Source organism: Microtus pennsylvanicus, chromosome 3 (assembly GCF_037038515.1).
Source record: "Microtus pennsylvanicus isolate mMicPen1 chromosome 3, mMicPen1.hap1, whole genome shotgun sequence".
Lineage (NCBI taxonomy): Eukaryota > Metazoa > Chordata > Mammalia > Rodentia > Cricetidae > Microtus > Microtus pennsylvanicus.
The window spans coordinates 76,762,080-76,782,341 of NC_134581.1; the positions used below are offsets into that span (position 1 = coordinate 76,762,080).

General features: G+C 51.6%; 1 protein-coding gene across 5 annotated transcripts; it reads left to right on the forward strand.

The window, feature by feature from the left end:
- The first annotated feature begins 4,325 nt into the window (after positions 1 to 4,325).
- On the forward strand, positions 4,326 to 19,054 carry Abcg4 (ATP binding cassette subfamily G member 4). Of its 5 annotated transcripts, none has more exons than XM_075966228.1 (15): positions 4,326 to 4,690; positions 5,216 to 5,465; positions 9,759 to 9,876; positions 9,991 to 10,123; positions 10,232 to 10,282; positions 10,437 to 10,582; positions 12,007 to 12,130; positions 12,250 to 12,364; positions 12,541 to 12,683; positions 13,481 to 13,579; positions 13,800 to 13,968; positions 14,070 to 14,170; positions 16,778 to 16,936; positions 17,032 to 17,150; positions 17,334 to 19,054. In XM_075966228.1, exons 2-15 carry the CDS (start codon positions 5,228 to 5,230, stop codon positions 17,557 to 17,559), a joined length of 1,941 nt encoding a protein of 646 aa, XP_075822343.1. In that variant the 5' UTR covers positions 4,326 to 4,690; positions 5,216 to 5,227; the 3' UTR covers positions 17,560 to 19,054. The 5 variants fall into 5 exon arrangements, with proteins under 5 accessions (XP_075822343.1, XP_075822345.1, XP_075822344.1 ...); XM_075966230.1 differs by having other exon boundaries at positions 4,432 to 4,571; XM_075966229.1 differs by having other exon boundaries at positions 4,528 to 4,698.
- The last annotated feature ends 1,208 nt before the right edge of the window (positions 19,055 to 20,262 follow it).

The window sequence follows — 20,262 nt, forward strand, 5'->3', positions numbered from 1 at the left end:
CTTGACTATGAAGCACGTTTGAGGTTAGCCTGGGCTACATGACTACATGAAACCCTGTCTAAGAATAAATAAAAATAAAATGGGAATGGCATGGCTGTATTCATCTGTAAATCTAAGATCTGGGAGGCTTAGGCAGGGTCACAACTTGAAGTCAAGCTTGGGGTGCACAGTGAGACCCTATCTAAGAAAACTAAAGACAGGAAAGTGATACTTGGATATAAGTTTGACATGGTAGAAATAATGGGGTCCCTAAGCCCTGGATCTGAAGCTGGGTTCATCATCAGGCTGGATGTGTCCCCTCTGAGTCTTGGTTTTCCTGTCTACAGTGCTGAAAGATGATTCTAACACCAGAAGGAGGTGCAAAGATCTAGTTACATCCTAAAGAAAGTTTTTTTTTTGTTAGCAGGGCAAGGGTGGCACTCGCCTTTAATCCCAGCACTCAGGAGGCAGAGGCAGGCAGATCTCTGTAGTTCAAAACCAGCCTGGTCTACAAGAGCTAGTTCCAGGAAAGGCTCCAAAGCTACAGAGAAACCCTGTCTCGAAAAAAAAAGAAGAGAAAAAATTTTTTTGTTTTAATTTTGTTTTAGATATTGTGTGTGTGTGCATATACACTAACTACAGCATACATATGGAGATCAGAGAACAATCTGAATTTGTGGGAATCAGTTCTTTCATTTGTGTTCTGGAGTTCAAACTCAGGTGTCAGGCTTGGTGGCAAGTGTCTTTACCACCTGAGCCATCTTGCCAACCCTGCTTTTGACTAAGGCCGGCTTAAAATTCACTGTGAAGTAAGGGTAACCTTGAACTCCTGATCCACCTGCTTCTACCTCCTTAATGCATTATAACTCAGTAGACTAACTGTGGGTGACAGTAATTAGATATTTCAAAAAAGCTAGTAGATTGGATATACCCAACAAAAAGAAATGATAAATAAATGAGGAGACACTATATGCCATTACTCTGGTCCAGTGATTTCAGGAAGAACAACCCCCATAGGCTAATGTGTTTGAATGCTTAGTCACCAGCGAGTGGCATTATTTAAAAAGGACTGGGAGGTGTGGCCTTGTTGGAGTGGGTGTGGAGATGTCAAAAAGATCACACTGAGCCCAGTGTGGAGATCTCTGTCTGTCTGTCTGTCATCTCTCTCCTGAGGATCAGGATGTCTCTCTTGGCTACTTCTCCAGAACCACACCTGCCTGTCCCTGTGCTCTCGGCCGTGATGATAATGGATTAAGCCAGTGAGATGATGCCATGGGTAAAAGGGCTTGCTGTGACCTGCGTATCTGACTTTTCCATGAGCTCCCTGGGAACATGCTTACACTCACACCACAATAATAAGCACAACTTAAAAATTTAAGTATGGCAAATATTATGCATTCATTAATTTAGATATGAAAAAAGGATAATATACAATCAGGAAGGGGGCTGAAGGTGGTAGAGTTCAGTTGGTAGTGTACTTGCCCAGGAGGCTCCAAGGCCCTTCCATCACCAGCCCTGATATAACCCTTATACTTGGGAGGTGGAGGCAAGATCAGGAGCTATACAGTGAGTTCAAGGCCAGCTTGGGCTTGGGTTCCTGGTGTCCATTTGGGGATAAGATTCTGAGATGACCAATTGGCAGAGTGGGCAAAAGCAGGGACTTTAGATTTTAAGCCTGTCCTTTGGATTTGCTATGCCTGTCCCTCAGCCATATTGTTTAGCCATCCTATTTCTCTGTTTCTTTTTACCAAAGGAAGGTTGTAAGACCTGCCCCGTATGCAGATCCCTAGAAGTTCGAGGTCAGCCTGGTCCACTTAGGGCGTTCCAGGACAGCCTGGTCTGTATAGCAAGTGCCAGTCCAGCCAAAGTTACACAGTGAGACCCTGTCTCAACAAAACAAAACAAAAACTCTGCCTCATAGAGATATTAAGATGTACCAAGTGTGGAGCCCAGGCCACACAACTGCCATGGCAGGCTTGATAGAGACCAGCTAAAAAGTAGGCCTGAGTTTCTTTTCTTGGTTTACTGGCAGGCAGTACTGGGTTCCAGAAGGAGTCATAAACTGACACCTCCGAGGGAGGGCCAGCATCTAAAGGGAAGTACCTGACATCCCAACCATCAGATAAGATGAGAGAAGGTTGTCAGATGTCCCTGAGCCCAGGACTCACCTACTCCCCTTTTGTCAAGACCACCTATGTTGTTGGAGGCTACTTATTCATTTCCTGGTTACTCAGATTCCCGAAACAATCACACAGAATCTGTATTAATTGCAATATTGTTTGACCAATAGCTTAAGTGTATTTTTGGCTAACTCATATCTTAAATTAACCCATTTCTACTAATCTGTGTATCACCACGTGGCTGTGGCTTACCAGCAAGGTTCAGGTGCATCTGTTTCCTGCGGGCAGCTACTTGGTTTCTCCATGACTCCGCCTACTCTCTTTATCTCTTTCAGGCTGGCTTTACTCTGTTAAGCCATTGGCCAAAAGCAGCTTCTTTATTAACCAATGTCAATATAACATTCACAGCATACATCACCTCCCACATGTCAGCCTATCAGGGTCCTGAACCCTGAAAATCCCCTCACCCAACCTCTACTGTGATTTAAAAAAAAAAGCCTACCTCAATAGGGCTGGGCACTCTCTGCTCTCAACCGCAGAGAGTCCAAACTTGAGCTTGAATAAAGGCTCTTTGCTTTTGCATGTGAGTGTGAACTCTGTGGTGTTTTTTGGGGGACCCTGTGATCTGGGCATAACATTAAGAAGAATGTCTGGCAGCCGGCCGTGGTGGTGCACAGCTTTAATCCTAGCACTCGGGAGGCAGAGACAGGTGGATCTCTGTGAGTTCGAGGCCAGCCTGTTCTACAAGAGCTAGTACCAGGACAGGCTCCAAAGCTACAGAGAAACCCTATCTCAAAAAAAAAAAAAGAATGTCTGGTTTATAATAGTTGTTCAATAAATGCAGCTGTTAGACCTGGTGACATAGGTTTGTAATAACTGCCTTCAAGGGGTGGTAAATGAGGACTGGTCAAAGCCAGCCTTAGTAACAACTTGAGTTATGTGAGACCCTATCTCAAACAGAGAACATTCACACTACATGAGACCCTATCTCAAACACACACAAACACACACACACTGCAATCATAGGGGATGTGATAGTCTGTCATGGGCCTTTGGTGATTCACTTGAAGAACGGAGGGTCCATCTGGAAAATGGGAAGGTGGGTTCTGAGGAATGGCCAAAGGTGGGTCAGGCAGTGAAGGGAAGTTGGGAAACCCTGGATCCCAAAGCCCCTCGAACCTTAGTTACAGGGTGGGGCATGGACATGCCCTGCAGGAGTCGCTGGTTTCCCAGGCTGCTGAAAGGCTTAGGGTGGGGATGGGGGCAGGTGTTTGACTGCTAATAACCTCTCTCCTGCTGCGGTAGAAGCCTTGGCAGTCACAGATGCCTAAGCAGCCTCCCGCCTATCTGTCTCTCCGTGTGACAGGTGGGAACTAAAAAGCTCAAGTCACGTGTCTTGACTGGCTAACCTACTTACCCCTCGAAGACACAGAAGATAGGGCAGGCAGGGGCCAAGAGTAATTGTTTGGAAAAGGGCCAAAATAAGGCGTGTGTAGGGGTGCGAGGGCAAGTGCCAGTGTAAGCACTCCGAGGACTCAGAGTCCAAGCTTGTAGGCTGAGAGAAAGAAGGCATATGTGTATAAAAAGACGTCCAAGACAGTGTCGGGAGAGTCCTGTGCATGCCCTGGAGCCTCCCAGATCAGCCTATGCTGGCTCCCAGACCTGTACCTATCTGGCTGGTGGAATAAAGATTTTTATGGCCAAAGCAGGCTGTGACTGGGGCCCAAGTTAACCTTGGAGATGCCTGCAAGCTTTGTCATAACTGCTGTTCCCGATCTCTTGATCGTCTTGAGCCCTTAGAGAGGGGAGATGTGAATAGATGCGAGAAAGGCTGTCTCAAAGTCCCAAGAATTATACCCTCAGTCTTAAACATCGAAGTCCTTTGTAGTTTAGGACTGGGTGGGGTTGAGCTCCAAAGCTGAACTGGAAGAGATAAGCAATGAGAGGTTTGTGCGTGCAGATAGACGGACAGCTTCCCAACCCCCTGGGCATGATGAATTTTGCACCCTACTGCCCGAGGATCTGCTCCTCTGAGTGACTTCAAGTCTCCTTCCCTTAGCGACCTCGGGTTGACCTTTTGTAGCTAACTCTTAGTCCCGGGTTCACAAAAGCGCCCCTTTTGGCCCCCGCGCTGCAGGCGTTGCTCTCGACACCTCCATCCTTGCCATCCATCGGATGTGGGGAGGCACGGGCCCTTTAAGAGCAGCAGGACCGGCGGCGAGCAGAAGCTTGGAAGAGAACGCTGTCGCTGCTCGACTAGCTCCGGAGGACAAGCGCTCGGGACCAGAATACGAGGACCGGGCGGATTCATCCAAGAGAAGTCAGGGCGAAACCTCAACCAACCCTCTGCAACCGTGTCATCCTTTCTGACCTGAGCCCGGCCTTCCTCTACTGCCCGCCCCGGCCTGGCCCCGCCCCGGCCTGGGCTACCGGGACAGGGGAGCCGGGGCGCCGGTGCCGCACCGGAGGCAGGTGAGGAGAGCCGGGAGTGTCCACCTCCCGCGCTGCGGCGCTGAGCATCCGGGTCGAGCATCCCGGTTGAGCATCTCTGCTGAGCATCCTTGCGTCTCGCGAGCCGGAGGCGCGTCAAGGTGATCAGGCGAGTGGGGGACAGAGGGTCGGCATGGAGGGTCTGGGGTCTGTGACTGTCCGGAGGCACACGGTCACCGGCGCGGGATGGGGAGGCCGGCCGAGGAGTGGCGCCAGTCCGTGCAGAGGGGGGGCGCGGAGCCAAGGCCAGAGCCTCCCGGGGCCCAGCCTGTGCTGCTCAGTTTCCCTGATCTCCGAGCCGGTGGCCGCCCTCGCCGGCCCCCAGGGACTGCCGGTCTGCGGGATAAGGAGATTAAGGCCGCGGCGGGGAGGGAGGAGCAGGCAAGGCCAGGCCAGGCTGGAACTGCCCAGGACCGAGGAGAGGTCGCGACTGAGTGTCACTGCCCTGGGAGTGTGCTCCCTGCTGCAGAAGACCCGGCGGGAAGAGGGGTGCTGACAGTTGGGGATCTGCCCTGAAAAGGAGGCAGGGTTAGGGGGAGTGGAGGCGGGGCAGCATCGGAAAGCTATGGCGCTTTGAACAAGGGCTGGAGGGTCTGCCAGGAGTTAAGCAGGCCCTCTTCCTGCAGGCCAGCTGTGTGATGGCGGAGAAGGCACTGGAGGCCGTGGGCTGTGGACTGGGGCCTGGGGCTGTGGCCATGGCTGTGGCGCTGGAGGACGGGACAGAGCCCCCCGTGCTGCCCACGCATCTAAAGAAGGTGGAGAACCACATTACAGAAGCACAACGTTTCTCTCACCTGCCCAAGCGCTCTGCTGTGGACATCGAGTTTGTGGAACTGTCCTATTCCGTGCGGGAGGGGTCCTGCTGGCGCAAACGGGGTATGTGGCAGTCCCATGGGGACCTGGGGTTCTCCCTGAATTGCCTCTTCAGTATCATAAGGCCCCCGCTGTGAGCTTTGTAGGCCCTAACCCTCGTTTACTGCATGCTGTTGGGGTACAAGATCCTTGCTCCCCACATCTGCAGCACTAGGAAGCTAAGTTCAATTGAATATTGAAGTTTTCTCTTCTGAAATAGACCCTATGACCTCTGGTCCTTGAGTTAGTCTCTCAGTCTTCCTCTTAGTCTCTCTCTCTCTCTCTCTCTCTCTCTCTCTCTCTCTCTCTCTCTCTCTCTCCTCTCTCCCCTCTCCTCTCTCCTCTCTCTCTCTCTCTGTATTCGCACCTATGAAGGTTGCTTTGGGGAAGGGGCGTGCTCTATCTATGGAGGCTCTTTTCAATGTCCAACAGCATCCTTACTCCTATTTTTAAAGACGGTCCCATTCCTGCCCTCTCACTCCCGCCACAGTCGGAAGGGTGGAGGTTGGTCAGGAGAGATGGTTACCAATAAGGAAACTGAGGCTTGGGAAGTTGAAAACCTGGCAAGTGTCCCCTGCTAGTAAGAAGGAGAGCAGGGTCCAAAGCCTAGCCTCGCAGCCCTACCTCCTTCCCTCTCCACCCTGTCAGGACAGGTTTCCCAGAGCTGTCCTAGCTGGGCTGGGAACCTAGAGGCTGGGTTTGTTTCCCAGAGCTGGGTGTGGGCTAGGGGTGGAGCTGAGACCGTGTCATAGCTTTGAGGTGCTTCAGAACAGGGCTCGGTGTGAGCTGTCTCTACATGTTGGCTCACTTCCATGGGTGACCCAAGTGGTCATGGGGGTTTGAGCTCGTGGTGTCTGGGCTCCCTAGCCAATACCCTAGGCCTAAGCAGTCTCTTTCAGTTCTCAGACCAGGCCCGGGTGGGACGATGAGGTCCTTGTTATTTCCTTGGCCTTCAGAACTTTACGGCAAGAAGAAATGTGGCTAGATTAGGTACTTCACCTTATCAGGGTGGTGGAAGCCCTGGCTAGGGACTCCTCCCTTTCGACCTTGCCAGCCTCAGCTACCCTCTTATCCATCCGTTTTGCTATCTTTTAGTCCTGGTCCCTTTTCTGCCCTCTGCCCTCCTTTGCCTGGCTACTTCATTCTTTGGCTCTTTCTCCCCTCTGGAGAGGGCAGAACCTGATTAAGGGTGGCAGAGACAGGAAGTGTAGGAGATCTGGGAGAGAGCACTGCCTTCCCTGGGTGAGGATCTGTCACCAGTCTCCTCTGTGTATGACATTATTTATATTTTTTCAAATACATTCAATTAATTATTAGTGATCCCACTTAATAACGTAAGAACCCTATTAAGTCTTTGGGAGGGAACACTACTGTGTGTTTTCTAATGGTGTTGGGGACGGAAGCCAGGGCCTTCCGTATGCTAGGCAAGCACTCTACCACGGAGCTACATCCCAGCCCACTATTGCTCTTTTCTAGATGAGGAATCACAGACCCTAATGCCAGTCATAAGGGCACACACCTGTAAGCTCAACACAGTAGAGGCTCCCAGGAGGATCGTTAGTTCAAGGCTAGCCTGGAGTACATAGGGAAGACCTCATCTCCAAAAACCTAAATAAATAAATGAAAAGATTTAGTGATTTGACAAAATTGCAGAGCTATTGACTGAAGTAAGACTAGAACATCGATGTCTCTCCAGGGCGAGGTCTGCAGGTCCCTCAGGCGCCAAACAGTTGTGATACAGGGGGAGTTAAGAAACAATTATTTCCAGCCCTTGGGAAGCTTTGTGGCCTTTGGTAGGCCAAATGTCCTTTCTTGGCCTAACTCTCCTCATGGGCTTCTCGGGGAGCTCAGCCGAGTTGGTATTCCGAAAGTGCTTTAAAGGCAAACAAGCGTAAGATGATATTTGTGCTAGGTCTTGGCTTTGCTGGCATCGGCTCTGGCATCAGACGAGGGGAAGGTTCACAGCTGCAGTTTCTTCCCTTGCACAAGAAGTCACTTCCTGTGGTTGTTCTGAGGAGTATGTGCTGGAGAGGGTGTGTGCGCGCCAGGATCTTTTTTTCTGATTGGCCAGGAGGAGAGCTTAGGAGAGGTCTGAGCCCCAAGACCTTGTCTCCCAGTGAAGACCTGGCTGTGTGGCCTTGGGAGGAACAGCTGAGGACGATTAGACCAAGAGCAGGCAGCTGGTGTGCTCCGGTCCAACAGGGGGTGTGGCACAGGTGCCACGGACAGCAGTTACGTGAGCGAAACTTCCCTTGTCTCCGCTAAGGACTAGGCGAGGGACGAAGGCCTGAGTTCTCCTCAGCACAGCAGATCTGCCCGCTTAGCAGGCAAGACCCTGGCTCTTGGCCTCACCTCCCGGCTCCACTCCCCTGCTCATCAGTTGCCTGTCCCAGTCCCCTGGATTATGCTATAGCTGTGCTTTCTCTCCTAAAGCCTGGAGGCATCTGTTGTTCCTCCTCAGCTCCAATGCCACATCTTGCATGAAGTCTCCCTCTGAGGGTGCATGGCTGTCGCCCCATCTCTGCTGTCCGCTCTTCTCTCTTCCATTCCCACCGCAGGGGTTTTCTCGTCCGTCCGTCTTACCTAGTCTGTAACTTTCTTGGATGCAGAAACCACGTCCTCCCTCGTTTTAGTTGTTGTCTAGTGTCTGGTACCGAGCTTAGCACAGCGTAGATCTCAACAAGCGTTTGTCAGATAGAATTGTAACGCAATCTGCCTTGTGAAATGCATGGTATGTGCCAAGCCGTATGCTTTACATATGTTAGCCGAGTGACTCTTTCGACAACTCCATGGGCTAGGCACCGTCATCCCCATCTCACAGAGGAGGGACCTGGAGCTCAGAGAGGTTAAGCGACTCGCCTCAGGTCACACAGCTGGTAATGTGGAACCAGAGTTTGACCCAGATCCACCGGACTCCTTCTGCTATGCCTTATGCACAGGCTACTTTCCAGTGAGCGAGCGAAGGACAGGTGAGGTTTTTCTGGCCATTGGGGTTGGAGAGACAAGCTTGTAGGGCAGAGACAACAGAAAGAAGGCATTTCCCCCCCTCTCTCCAGAATAGAGCAAAAGCTCCGCGAAACACACTTACTGAGCACCTATTACATTTCAGACAGACAAGAAAGATGAATAAGACACAGACCCTCCCCCAAGATGTTCCCTGACTCAGAGGCTGGGGGAGGGGGTGAGCACAGGCACACCGAGTGACAAACATGCTGCCATCTGAACACAGATGCTGTAGGAACACAGGACAGGCAGCAGCTTGGGCTGCTCCGGGGAGGTGCCCTCTGGTGAGGAGAGAGCCTGGTTTTCTAGGACCAGTGCTCTCGCTGTAGCCATTCAGGAGGGCGCCAGCTTTCCCGCAGCCTTCAAGAGACTGTGGCGCCCCTGGACTCTAACGCTAGTGGCAGTCATTTCTAGGGGGACAGGGTGAGAGGGTGGGAACGTCTGTGTAAGCCCTGCCTGCCCATCCTAACAATTCCACTCAGCAATGGCTGTCTCATCTATGACTGACCCTCCTCTACGAGCTCTCTCTCTCTCTCTCTCTCTCTCTCTCTCTCTCTCTCTCTCTCTCTCTCTCTCCACCTCTATGTGTGTGTGTGTGTGTGTTTGCACGTGTGTGTGGGGGGGCAGAGGTCAACCTCAGATGTCATTTCCCAAAAGCCGTCCACCTTGCTCTCTGAGGCAGGGTCTCTGGCTGGCCTGTGAGGTCTGGGGAGCTACCTGGTTTAGCCTTCTCGGCACTGGGATTACAAGTGTGAACCTCAGTTCCAACCTTTTGCTTACTGTTGTCAAAATAAAGTTTCATTTTAAAACACATATGCGTGGTGGTGGTGGTGGGGCGCTGATATGTGAGTGCAGGTGCCTGCAGAATCCAGAAGAGGGCACTACATCCCCTGGAGTCTGAGTTACAGGGAGTTGTGAGCCACTGAGAGTGGGTGCTGGGAACAGAACTAGGGTCCCCTACATGAGCAATGTCCACTCTCAGCTGCTGAGCCATATCTCCTGCACTTTTGCTTGTTTGTTTGGTTTGTTTTGCTTTAGACAGGGTTTCAGATTCTGGTCCAGACTGGCTTTGAACTCACAACAATCTTCTTGTCCCAGCTTCCCAAGTCCTGGGATGACATGCAGGGATCACTATGCACAGACTGAGCCAGGCAGCTTAAGAGAGTTCTGGGAATGGAACGAGGGTCCTTCCTTGTGCTTGTGTGGCAAGCCTTTTACTGACTGAGCTGTCTCCCCAGGCCTCCTCTTTAAATGTTTTGAGGATGCGTGAGATCATTAGCCCTCACCGGTGACCCCTTCCTGTTCTTGCTGCAGGTTACAAGACCCTCCTCAAGTGCCTGTCTGGTAAGTTCTGCCGCCGAGAGTTGATTGGCATCATGGGCCCCTCCGGGGCTGGCAAGTCCACGCTCATGAACATCTTGGCAGGGTATAGGTGAGCATGAGGAACGGGAGTGGAGCAGGACTCAGGAGGGGAACCTCTTGACGGAAGGGTGTAGAAGGTGTTCTAAGAGGTTTCGGTGCTGATCACCAACCACTCTCCCCTCAGGGAGTCAGGGATGAAGGGGCAGATCCTGGTTAATGGGAAGCCACGAGATCTGAGGACCTTCCGCAAGATGTCCTGTTACATCATGCAAGACGACATGCTTCTGCCACACCTCACGGTGCTGGAGGCCATGATGGTGAGGAGAGGGTGGCCTTCTCCTCTGTGCTCCCCTTCTGTCACCAGCTGAAGGCTCTGGGCAGGGCCTGCACACATGGTCCCTCCTCACTTGCTTACCGCTTTTTAGGTCTCGGCCAACCTGAAGCTGAGTGAGAAGCAAGAAGTGAAGAAGGAACTGGTGAGTGGATAGGGGTGGAGGGAGGGAGCCATTCTGAGGCTTAGGAGTTCTAGGCCCCAAGCTGGGTGGGGAACAAGGGCTCTATGAAAGTAGGGAGCTGCTTAGGTAAGACAGAGATGCTAAGGCTGACTGTGGCTGTGTGGGGTGCCCGCAGGTGACAGAGATCCTGACAGCCCTGGGCCTGATGTCCTGCTCTCACACGAGGACAGCCCTGCTCTCTGGAGGGCAGAGGAAGCGCCTGGCCATCGCCCTGGAACTGGTCAACAACCCACCTGTCATGTTCTTCGATGAGCCTACCAGGTATTTCCCTGCTTCTCCTGACAGCCCTAAGCCAGGGCTGAATCTGGTTCATGGCTCCCTGGCTGGAGACCAGATCTCCTGCTGGCAATTTTCTGGGGACTCCATCCTTGCTAATCCAGTTGTAGCCAAGTTGCCCTGTCTTTTATCCAGGTAGAGAGAACTGGATGTGCCCCCTCCCCCCTCTTTGATTGACATCTCCTTCTCCTCCCCTCAACAGCCATTAGTCATCAGATCCTCCGTGCCTGCTGCCTGCATAGCTCTCAGACTTTCCTAGCTCCATTCCTAGTGCTTGAGCTCAGGACATCGTCAAGCTCATCTACCCGCCTTCAGGCTCCCAGGCACCTTTCTTTAACCCGCAGCCAGAATGGGCTTTCTAAACAACAGATCTAGCAAGTTCCACTCTCCTGCTTCAAACCACACAGAGTCCCATTTGCCATCAAAATAGTCAGGCAGCTGCTTCTCCCATCTTTCATATTTTATGTTCTAATAACGCCGAGCTGCCTGCAATTCCCATCAAACCCCGTGTTCCATGCCCCTCAGCTTGACCCTTGTGTCTTCTGTATGCAATACCCTTCATCATGACTCCTCCCTTGTCCCTTCACAGGCTCTTGCTCTTTCTAGACTCTGGAACCTTTCCTAGCCATTCTCCCATCCCATGCTATGTTTACAGCATGGCTGATCCGCTGCCAGTCTTTTGCTTTGTGTCGCTGCTACACTTTGCACATCCTCTGAAGCCAACCGTGAGCTCCTCTGTGTCTCTCTAGACCAGTGAGCCCTGGCCATTTCAGTGCCTGGTATGCAAGAGGTGCTTGGCATATGGTTTTTCTAACTGAGTCGTGCTCTGGGCTTGCAAATATCTGAGCCACACAAGGTGTGCAGGATCTGGGGGTCTGCCCTACTTTGCTTTCTGTTGCTGTGATAACTGCCATGGCCCAGAGCAATGGGGGAAGGAAAGGTTTATTTGACCTCCATGTTCAGATCACAGTCCGTCACTGAGACCACTAAGGGCAGGAACTCACGCAGGAGCAGAGGCAGGGACCAGAGGCAAGGGACCGTGGAGGAATGCTGTTTACTAGCTTGTCCTCTGAGGCTCACTCAGCTTGGTTTTGTTTTTGTTTTATACAACTCAGGACCACCCGATGTGGGGGGGGGCACCACACAGATTGAGCTGTGCCCTCCCACATCAATCAGTAATCAGAAAAATGCCCCTACTGGCTGCTCTGGTGGAGGCATCTTTTCAATGATTGTTCCCTCATCCCAAATGACTCCAGTTTGTGTCAAGTTGACAAAATCTAATCAGCCCATGGGTGTCCAGAGGGTGCCCTCCCACTAGACCCGTCCCGTTCACAGAAGCCACCCTACCTCACTCACCACCTCTTAGCCACACCCACCTCACTGGTCCCTGGTGACCTTTCTCTGGACAGCGGTCTAGACAGCGCTTCTTGTTTCCAAGTGGTGTCCCTCATGAAGTCCCTGGCCCATGGGGGGCGAACTGTCATCTGCACCATCCACCAGCCCAGTGCCAAGCTCTTTGAAATGTTTGACAAGGTCAGTATCCCCGAGTCCCCAAGAAGACTGGCCTGTGATAGAGGGGGGATAGAAGTGTCAGTGCCCCCCCCACCCCATTCGCTGGTCATGTTTTTCTTGTGTGTTCCTTTCTGCCTCAGCTCTACATCCTGAGCCAGGGACAATGCATCTTCAAGGGTGTGGTTACCAACCTGATTCCCTATCTGAAGGGGCTTGGCTTACACTGTCCCACCTACCACAACCCCGCTGACTTTAGTAAGTGGGGGCTCCAGTGAAGAGATGGGTGACAGAAGAGGGTTTGGGTCATGGAGGCCTCTTGGGGACAGGGAGTTCATTGTTTCTTGCCTTCTCCATATACCAAAGAGGGACTGACCTGCCCTTGGGAGTTGAGGGTGAAGCCTAGCTGAGCACTCTGCTCTGTGTCTCCTTAGTCATTGAGGTGGCCTCTGGCGAGTACGGAGACCTGAACCCCATGCTGTTCAGGGCTGTGCAGAATGGCCTTTGCACCATGGCCGAGAAGAAGAGCAGCCCTGAGAAGAATGAGGTCGCTGCCCACTGCCCCACTTGTCCTCCGGTGAGTGGCATGGAGAGGGCAGATGGGGGAGGGGAGACGGGACCATAGACAATGACCCTGCCAAGGAAGCTGTCCACAGAGGCATTGCTGCCACCGTGTAACTGGAAGCCAGGTGCTTGGAATGGAGCTACTGTTCACAGTAGATCCTGAGCTATGGGCTTCTCTTCCACCAGCTCCTCCAGAGCTCCTATGAGCATCATTGGTGCTTTGCCCTCGGTGCCTGCTTAGGGAAAGCATGGCCAATGCCATTGCTGACCTCAGGGCCAGGATGGTCTGCTGTTATCTCTAACCCAACTTCCCAGAACAGGTGGGAAGGCTAGCTAGCAAATCACATAGGCTCTCAGCAGGCCACTGGGGCAGCCAGAGTCCGCCTAGTGCCAGATCTCTCCCTTGGGTGAGATGCCATCACTCTTGGAAGTCAGAGGCTTGGCGATTAATGTTATTAGTGATTGTCATCATTGTGAATCAATGGGAGACCCAGTGGCTTATACACACAGTTATGGCCTTAGAGTTAGCTGTCATGAAGTGAAGAAGGAGCCAGGCAGATGACCAAGAGAGGGTCTTTGACTCCTTCCTGTCTCCTGCTATCCAAGTATCTTTATCTGCTTTCTCTCCCTTCCACCCTCAATCTCCCTGAGGCTTTTACCCCGAAAGCAGCGTCAAGATGAGCAGCTCAAAGGCTCCTCCTGTAGACCTGGGTTTTATCTTAGGAAGAGCTTGGGACTCCCCCACCTACTGAGCTAGACGGGCAGTGTGTGGGTAGGGTACACTCACCCAGTCCTGTTTCTTCCCTCTAGGAAGTGGAGACTATCGAAAGCCACACTTTTGCCACCAGTACCCTCACCCAGTTCTGCATCCTCTTCAGGAGGACTTTCTTATCCATTCTCAGGGACACGGTGAGATGTCAAGCTAAGGGCAGGAGGTGTAGGCTCGACCTCTTGGGCTACAGACTCTCAGCATCTGGGATGGAAACTGCCCTCCCATGCGATGTTTCTTGGCTCTGTGTACCTGCAGGGCACCCTGAAGTTCCTATTCTAGCATGGCTTTCCCTGTATCCCCCACTCCTACTCCCTGTCCTGGGACACATACCTCTTCTCTTGACGACCTGTGCCCTAGGTCCTGACCCACTTGCGGTTTATGTCACACGTGTTGATTGGCGTGCTCATTGGCCTCCTCTACCTGCACATCGGTGATGACGCCAGCAAGGTTTTCAACAACACCGGCTTCCTCTTCTTCTCCATGCTCTTCCTCATGTTCGCAGCCCTCATGCCGACGGTGCTCACCTGTGAGCTAATCTGCCTGGCAGGGAGGGCGGGGGGGGTGCCAGGCACGAGGCAGGGGCTAAAGCTTAGCCTGTGAAGCCTGACCTACCCATGCTTTCCTCAGTTCCCTTAGAGATGGCAGTCTTCATGAGGGAGCACTTGAACTACTGGTACAGTCTCAAAGCGTATTACCTGGCCAAGACAATGGCTGATGTGCCGTTTCAGGTGAGTCTCTTCCTGACCACTGCCCCAGCGCATTCATAGGGGATCCCATGGAATGTGGGGTCTAATGGGAAAATGGACAGCAAACTAGGAATAGTAACCATAGTAACCATAGCTAGGTGTGGTGGCTCACCTCATTCCAACCCTTGGCAGTGGGGAAGGGCTGAGACAGGAGGATTGCCATGAATTCAAGTCCAGCCATATCCCAAAATAAATAAATAAAAAGGTGGCCATAATAGCAGAATAACAAATGTCTCTATCTGTTATGGGCAGCAGAGAGCGCATAGGCTCTGGAGCCTTGCTCACTTTCCAGCTATAAGACACTGTGCACGTCACCCCGTTCCTCTTTGCTTTAGCAGTGTTCCCGCCTGTAAGACAGAATTCCACCAGTGTCTTCCTCAGAGCTGTGCTTTAGAATTAAATGACTAAAGGCATACAAAGTTTAATTTTTGTATTTTGAGACAGGGTCTCTCTATATAGTTCTGGCTGTCCCGGAACTCACTATGTAGACCAGGCTGGCCTTGAACTCACAGAGCCACAAGTCTACTTGCCCCTGCCTCCTGAGTGCTGGTATTAAAGGCATTCATCACTATGCCCAACAATTGTTTGGTTTTTTTTGCATTCATTTATTTATCTTATATGTGCATAAACATTCTTGCCACAGTGTATGTGGTGAGGACAGAGGGCAGTTTACAGAATTCGGTTCTCTCCCTCCAATACATGGATTCTAGGATTGAACTCTGTCATACTTGGCCGGCCGGTACTGTTACCTGCTGAGCCATTTTACTCACTCTCTATAAAGTTTTTAGAAGAGAGCTCATCGCATTCTAAATGCCCCCAAAATATCAGATGACATTTGTTAATCATATTACCACCCCCTCTTGTTCGAGGATTCAGGGCCTCCAATAATCCTTTCAGCAAATCACAGAGAAGTGTCCCTTAGCTAAGTGTAGCCCCGCAGGGCTGTGACCTAGCACTTGGGAGGCGGAGTGGGGTGATTAGGAAGTCAAGGTCATCCATAGCTTGAGATCAAATGAGCTACGTGAGACATCTGTCACAAACAGCGAAAGGGGAGGTACAGGTCTGTCCTCTGCCACGTGTGGAGTTTATGTGAGAAACACAAGCTAGATCTTGATCTCTGGCTGTCTCTGGGAGCAGGGAACCTTTGTACAGGAAACAACCTGTACAGCTGTAGCTAGTAAGCCGACTTCCTATTTCCCGTGAGCTTGTTTGGGAAGTGTATGTGTGTGTGTGTGTTTTGTTTCGAGACAAGGACTCACTCGGTGCCACAGGGGATGGAAGGGTGGGACTCAAACACTTGCCATTCATGTATGATATTGGGGGCTCCATTCCCAGCACTGCCAAGGAAAAAAATCATTTATTTTATTTTATTTATTTTATTATTTGGGGTTTCTGAAATGGGGCCTCAGTCTGTAAACGCAGGCTATGCTGCGACTGACTATCTAAACCAGGTTGACCTTGAACTTGTGGCGATCCCCTGTCTCAGCCTCCCACATGCTAAGAAGTTATTATCTCTCACAAACTCAAACTTGAGGTTTACAACTGATGTTAAGGGTTAGATACAGTAAGCAAAATGAAGCAAATTAACAAACCCATCACCTTATTTTTTATGATAAGAGTATCTAAGATATGCTTATTTAACAAAAAATATAGATATACTGTAACCTTAGTATCTGGAATCTCTGGGTTTACTTTAGATTTCCAGATGTGTCCAGTGTCTGCTTCTTTGTATCCAAAAGGTGGCAGCCTCAAGGGGAGACAGAGCTCTTCTACAGACAGTTAATTCTTTAATAATATAAGGAGACTAGAGAAATGGCTCAGCGATTAGAGGTTAATCGTGCTTGCTGCTCTTCCAGAGGACTAGAGTTCAGGTCCTCACACCCACATCAGGTGGCTCACTGCTACATGTAACTCCAGCTGCAGGGGATACAGCACCCTCTTCTGACAGCCATGATTCTTGTACATAGGTGGCATACATGTGCAGAGACATACACACATAAATAAAAATAAGTCTTAAATATTTATTATATATATATATACATACATACACACATATATGTATGTATATGTCTGGAGAGATGGCTCAGTGGTCAGGAGTGTTCGTTGCTTTTGCAGAAGACTTGAGTTTAGTTACCAGTACCTATGTTAGGTTACCACACACACACACACACACACACACACACACACACACACAATTCCCTGGTCTTGCAGGTATTCAGTCATCTTGCCTGAACCTGTCAGAGCATCAAAACAAGGTTATATAAGATGTAGTCTCCCGGCAGTGGCACACGCCTTTGATCCCTGCACTCAGAAAGGCAGAGGCAGGTGGATCTCAGTGGTTTTGAGGGCATCCTGGTCTACAGAGCGAGTTCTAGGATAGCCAGAGCTACACAGAGAAACCCTGTCTCAAACAAACAAACAAAAAGATGTGGCCAGGGAGAAAGGGGGCATGAATGGATCTAAAAAGCAGTGTGTGCATGAACAAGAGTAGAGGCAAGATAGGGCTGAGGAGCCCTCGGGACACTCATTCCCCAGTGAAGTGGGCGGTGGATTTTGAAGGTCCCTAACCTCCTCTGTGGCTGCTCCCAGGTGGTGTGCCCCGTGGTGTACTGCAGCATCGTGTACTGGATGACAGGCCAGCCAGCTGAGACCAGCCGCTTTCTGCTCTTCTCTGCCTTGGCCATAGCCACTGCCTTAGTAGCCCAGTCCTTGGGACTGCTGATTGGCGCCGCCTCCAACTCCCTCCAGGTGGGAAAGCTGTCACATAGGTGGTGTCTCCTGGGAGACATCAAGGGGTGGATGAAACTGTGGTCACCCTGTAACAGCTGGGCCCCTCTCCCCAGGTGGCCACCTTTGTAGGCCCGGTCACTGCCATCCCCGTCCTCCTGTTCTCCGGCTTCTTTGTCAGCTTCAAGACCATCCCCACTTACCTGCAGTGGAGTTCCTACCTCTCCTACGTCAGGTCGGTTAGTCTCCCGCCCCTCAGGGGGTCCTGCCAGCTCTTAAGGGGAGGTACCCTGTCTGATTCCACCCCTGTACCCTTGCTGGCACCTGAGTATGAGATTGCTGTGGCTGGGCTCTGGTGGTTTGCTGAGGGCCGGGGACCTGTGCTCTGTGTCTTGCTCTGATGCCACTGTTCGCCTAGGTATGGCTTTGAGGGTCTGATCCTGACCATCTATGGCATGGAGCGAGGACATCTGACCTGCTTAGATGAACAGTGCCCATTCCGGGATCCACAGATCATCTTGCGAGAGCTGGATGTGGAGGAGGCTAAACTCTACATGGACTTCCTGGTTTTGGGCGTCTTCTTCCTTGCCCTGCGACTGCTGGCGTACCTTGTGCTCCGGTACAGGGTCAAGTCTGAGAGATAGAATCTCGCTCCCACCTCTTCTGGGCAGGAAGCCCCCAGCTCCAGCCCCTTGGGACTGTTTTAAACTTGTAGACTTGGGCATTGGTTGCTGGTGCAACCGCCCTCCTCTCCCTCAGCTGCTCCACAGTCTGGCTGTGGGTCCCCAGGCTCCCAGCCTCAGCCCTGGAAGTAGGGCTCCAGCCCTCCCCATTAAGCCCAGGAGTCTTCCCAAGTTGATGCAGTTTGTAGCTTCCTCTCTCCTCTCTCAAACACCTGCATGTCAAGACCACTGGGAGGTTGCCACCCTCCCCTCTGCCCAAAGCACCCTTCTCTGCTGTTTGCCTGGGAGCCCCATGTTCTCTAGGCCTTGACTTACAAATGATCAAAGTGACCCCTTCTAGGGGTCCCCACCACACTAGTGTTTGTAAACTGGGCTGCTGTAAGGTTGGAGTTCCAGGGCTGGGCCCTGGTGGGTACCCAGGGAGTCCCAGCATGGACATTGGATGGAGCAAGGAGGGACTCTGGAAGTCTCTCCTCCTCCTCCCCCTTCCTCCCCACACCCACTTTGGCTAATTTGGACAATCTGTTGGGACAGAAGCCGGGTTTTCTGTCTGGGTCACCACTCCCAATCCTGGAGATTGGAGAGACCACGGGACGTCCCACTCCCTTCCCTAACCCTTCAGTCAGGGTAGGTCTCAGTGGCACCTCTGCAATAATGTCTGTGCCACTTGCCCACCTGCCACTGGAACTGGAGAATGCACTTTATTCTGGGGGGTGAGCCAGGGAAGCCTCGATCGTCCCTTCTTGCTGCTCCTGAGGCTTGGTTCCACAGGTCCTTTCCTCTCCGGAGTCACAGGCACGCAAATGCAATCAGGCAATCTCAGCCCTACACACGGCACCATCCCTTATGGCACGGAGAAAGAGCGATGGTGGCAGGGAGCCAATGGTGCCAGCAGGGGGATGGTGGCAACCTCTTCCTGAGAACCCCACTTTGGAGGCTAAGAATGAGGCTGGTGTGATTCGGTGTGGCTCTGGGCTCTGCCGGTGTCTATCTCCCAGTCTTCCCTCCGTCTTGAGCCAGGGGTGGCACTGGGTGCTTGCCTCCTGGAGGTCAGGACTCGACAAGCACAAGAATGGGCATAGCTGGCTCCAGCCATGGCTCCCCCACGGCCATCCTTCTGTGCTCCAAGCTGACACTTGCTCTTCTGCCCCTTCGCCAGCTGCCTGCTGCTCACTCAAACTTCTGTTCACTGATCTTCATCTTCCAGTCAGCAGCTGGTTCCTGGACATCAGAGCAGCGGGGCCTGGACGCCGAGGAGGCAGATACATCTGGAGCTTGTCTGTTTCCCTTGGCGGGTCTAGGCTCATCCTACACCTGATTTTGCCTCCCCCAGGACTCTTTCCCCAGTCCCTGCGCTCACACCTCTGTACTCGCCCCAGGCTCTTCTCATTACACAGATGCCAGTTGTATTTGTGGGATTTCACTCATTATTAATAAAACCTATATTTATACAGGATGCGGTATGTTAATTCGGGCCTGCTACCTACTACTGTAGGATATGCGAGGGGATTCAAAGCTCTTGGCAAGGCGTCTGCCAGCTTTGGGGATCCTGTGGCAGGGGTGTTAAGTCTCGGGCATTGGTCAAACTCATTAATGTATATCTTACGGAAATATTTGTGTCATGCTTCCTACCTGACCAAAACTTCAGTGCCAACCCCACACTGACCCTTGTCATCATTTCCCATTTTTTTCAGTTGAGTAAAAGGTGACCTGGACCCTTAAATAGTAGAAATGGAACCTTGAGGGATGGGGATGCAGTTCATCTGATAGAGTGCTTACCCAGCATGCTTGAAGACTAATCCAGTCCCCAGTGCTGCATCGTCCAGATGTAGCGGCCCACCTGTCATCCCAGCACCTGGGAGGTGGACACAGGAGGATTGGCAGTGCAAAGTCATCCTCAGTTACCTGGGAAGTTCAAGGCCAGTCTGGGCAGCAGGAGACCCTTCCTAAAGGGAGGTGGGGTGAGGAGTGGCACCTGAGACCAAATCTTCTGCTACCAGTTTCCTTCTCAGCTTTAGTCAGGGCTCCTGGTCACTCTCGGGTCCACAAGCTGTGTGTGGGAACTTATGCCTGTTGTATAGGTCTATTGCCAAAGTGACCCTTGACTCTCTCCTGGGCTCGGGGAGCCCAGACAGTGCATGGAAGCGAGGGAGAGTGCTAGTCAGTGGCTTTCGTGAAAGGCACTAGAAAGAGCTGGAGAGATGGCTCGGTGGTTAAGAGTCCTGAGTTCAATTCCCAGCAACCACATGGTGGCTCACAACCATCTGTAATGAGGTCTGGTGCCCTCTTCTGGCTAGCTGTATACATAATAAATAAATAGATAAATATTTTTTAAAAAAAGGCACTGGAAAGCAGCAAAGGCCCTATCCCAGTGGCTCTCAACCTTCCTAATGCTGTGACCTCTTTAATACAGTTCCTCATGGTGTAGTGACCCCCCCAACCATACTTCATTACTGTTATTTTGATACTGTTATGAATCATAATATTATACATCTGTGGGTTGAAATCTTTTTTTTTTTTTTTTTGGAAACAGGGTTTCTCTGTAGCTTTGGAGCTTGTCCTGGAACTCTTGTAGACCAGGCTGGCCTCGAACTCATAGAGTTCCGCCTGCCTCTGCCTCCTAAGTGCTGGGATTAAAGGCGTGTGCCACCATCACCCAGCCTA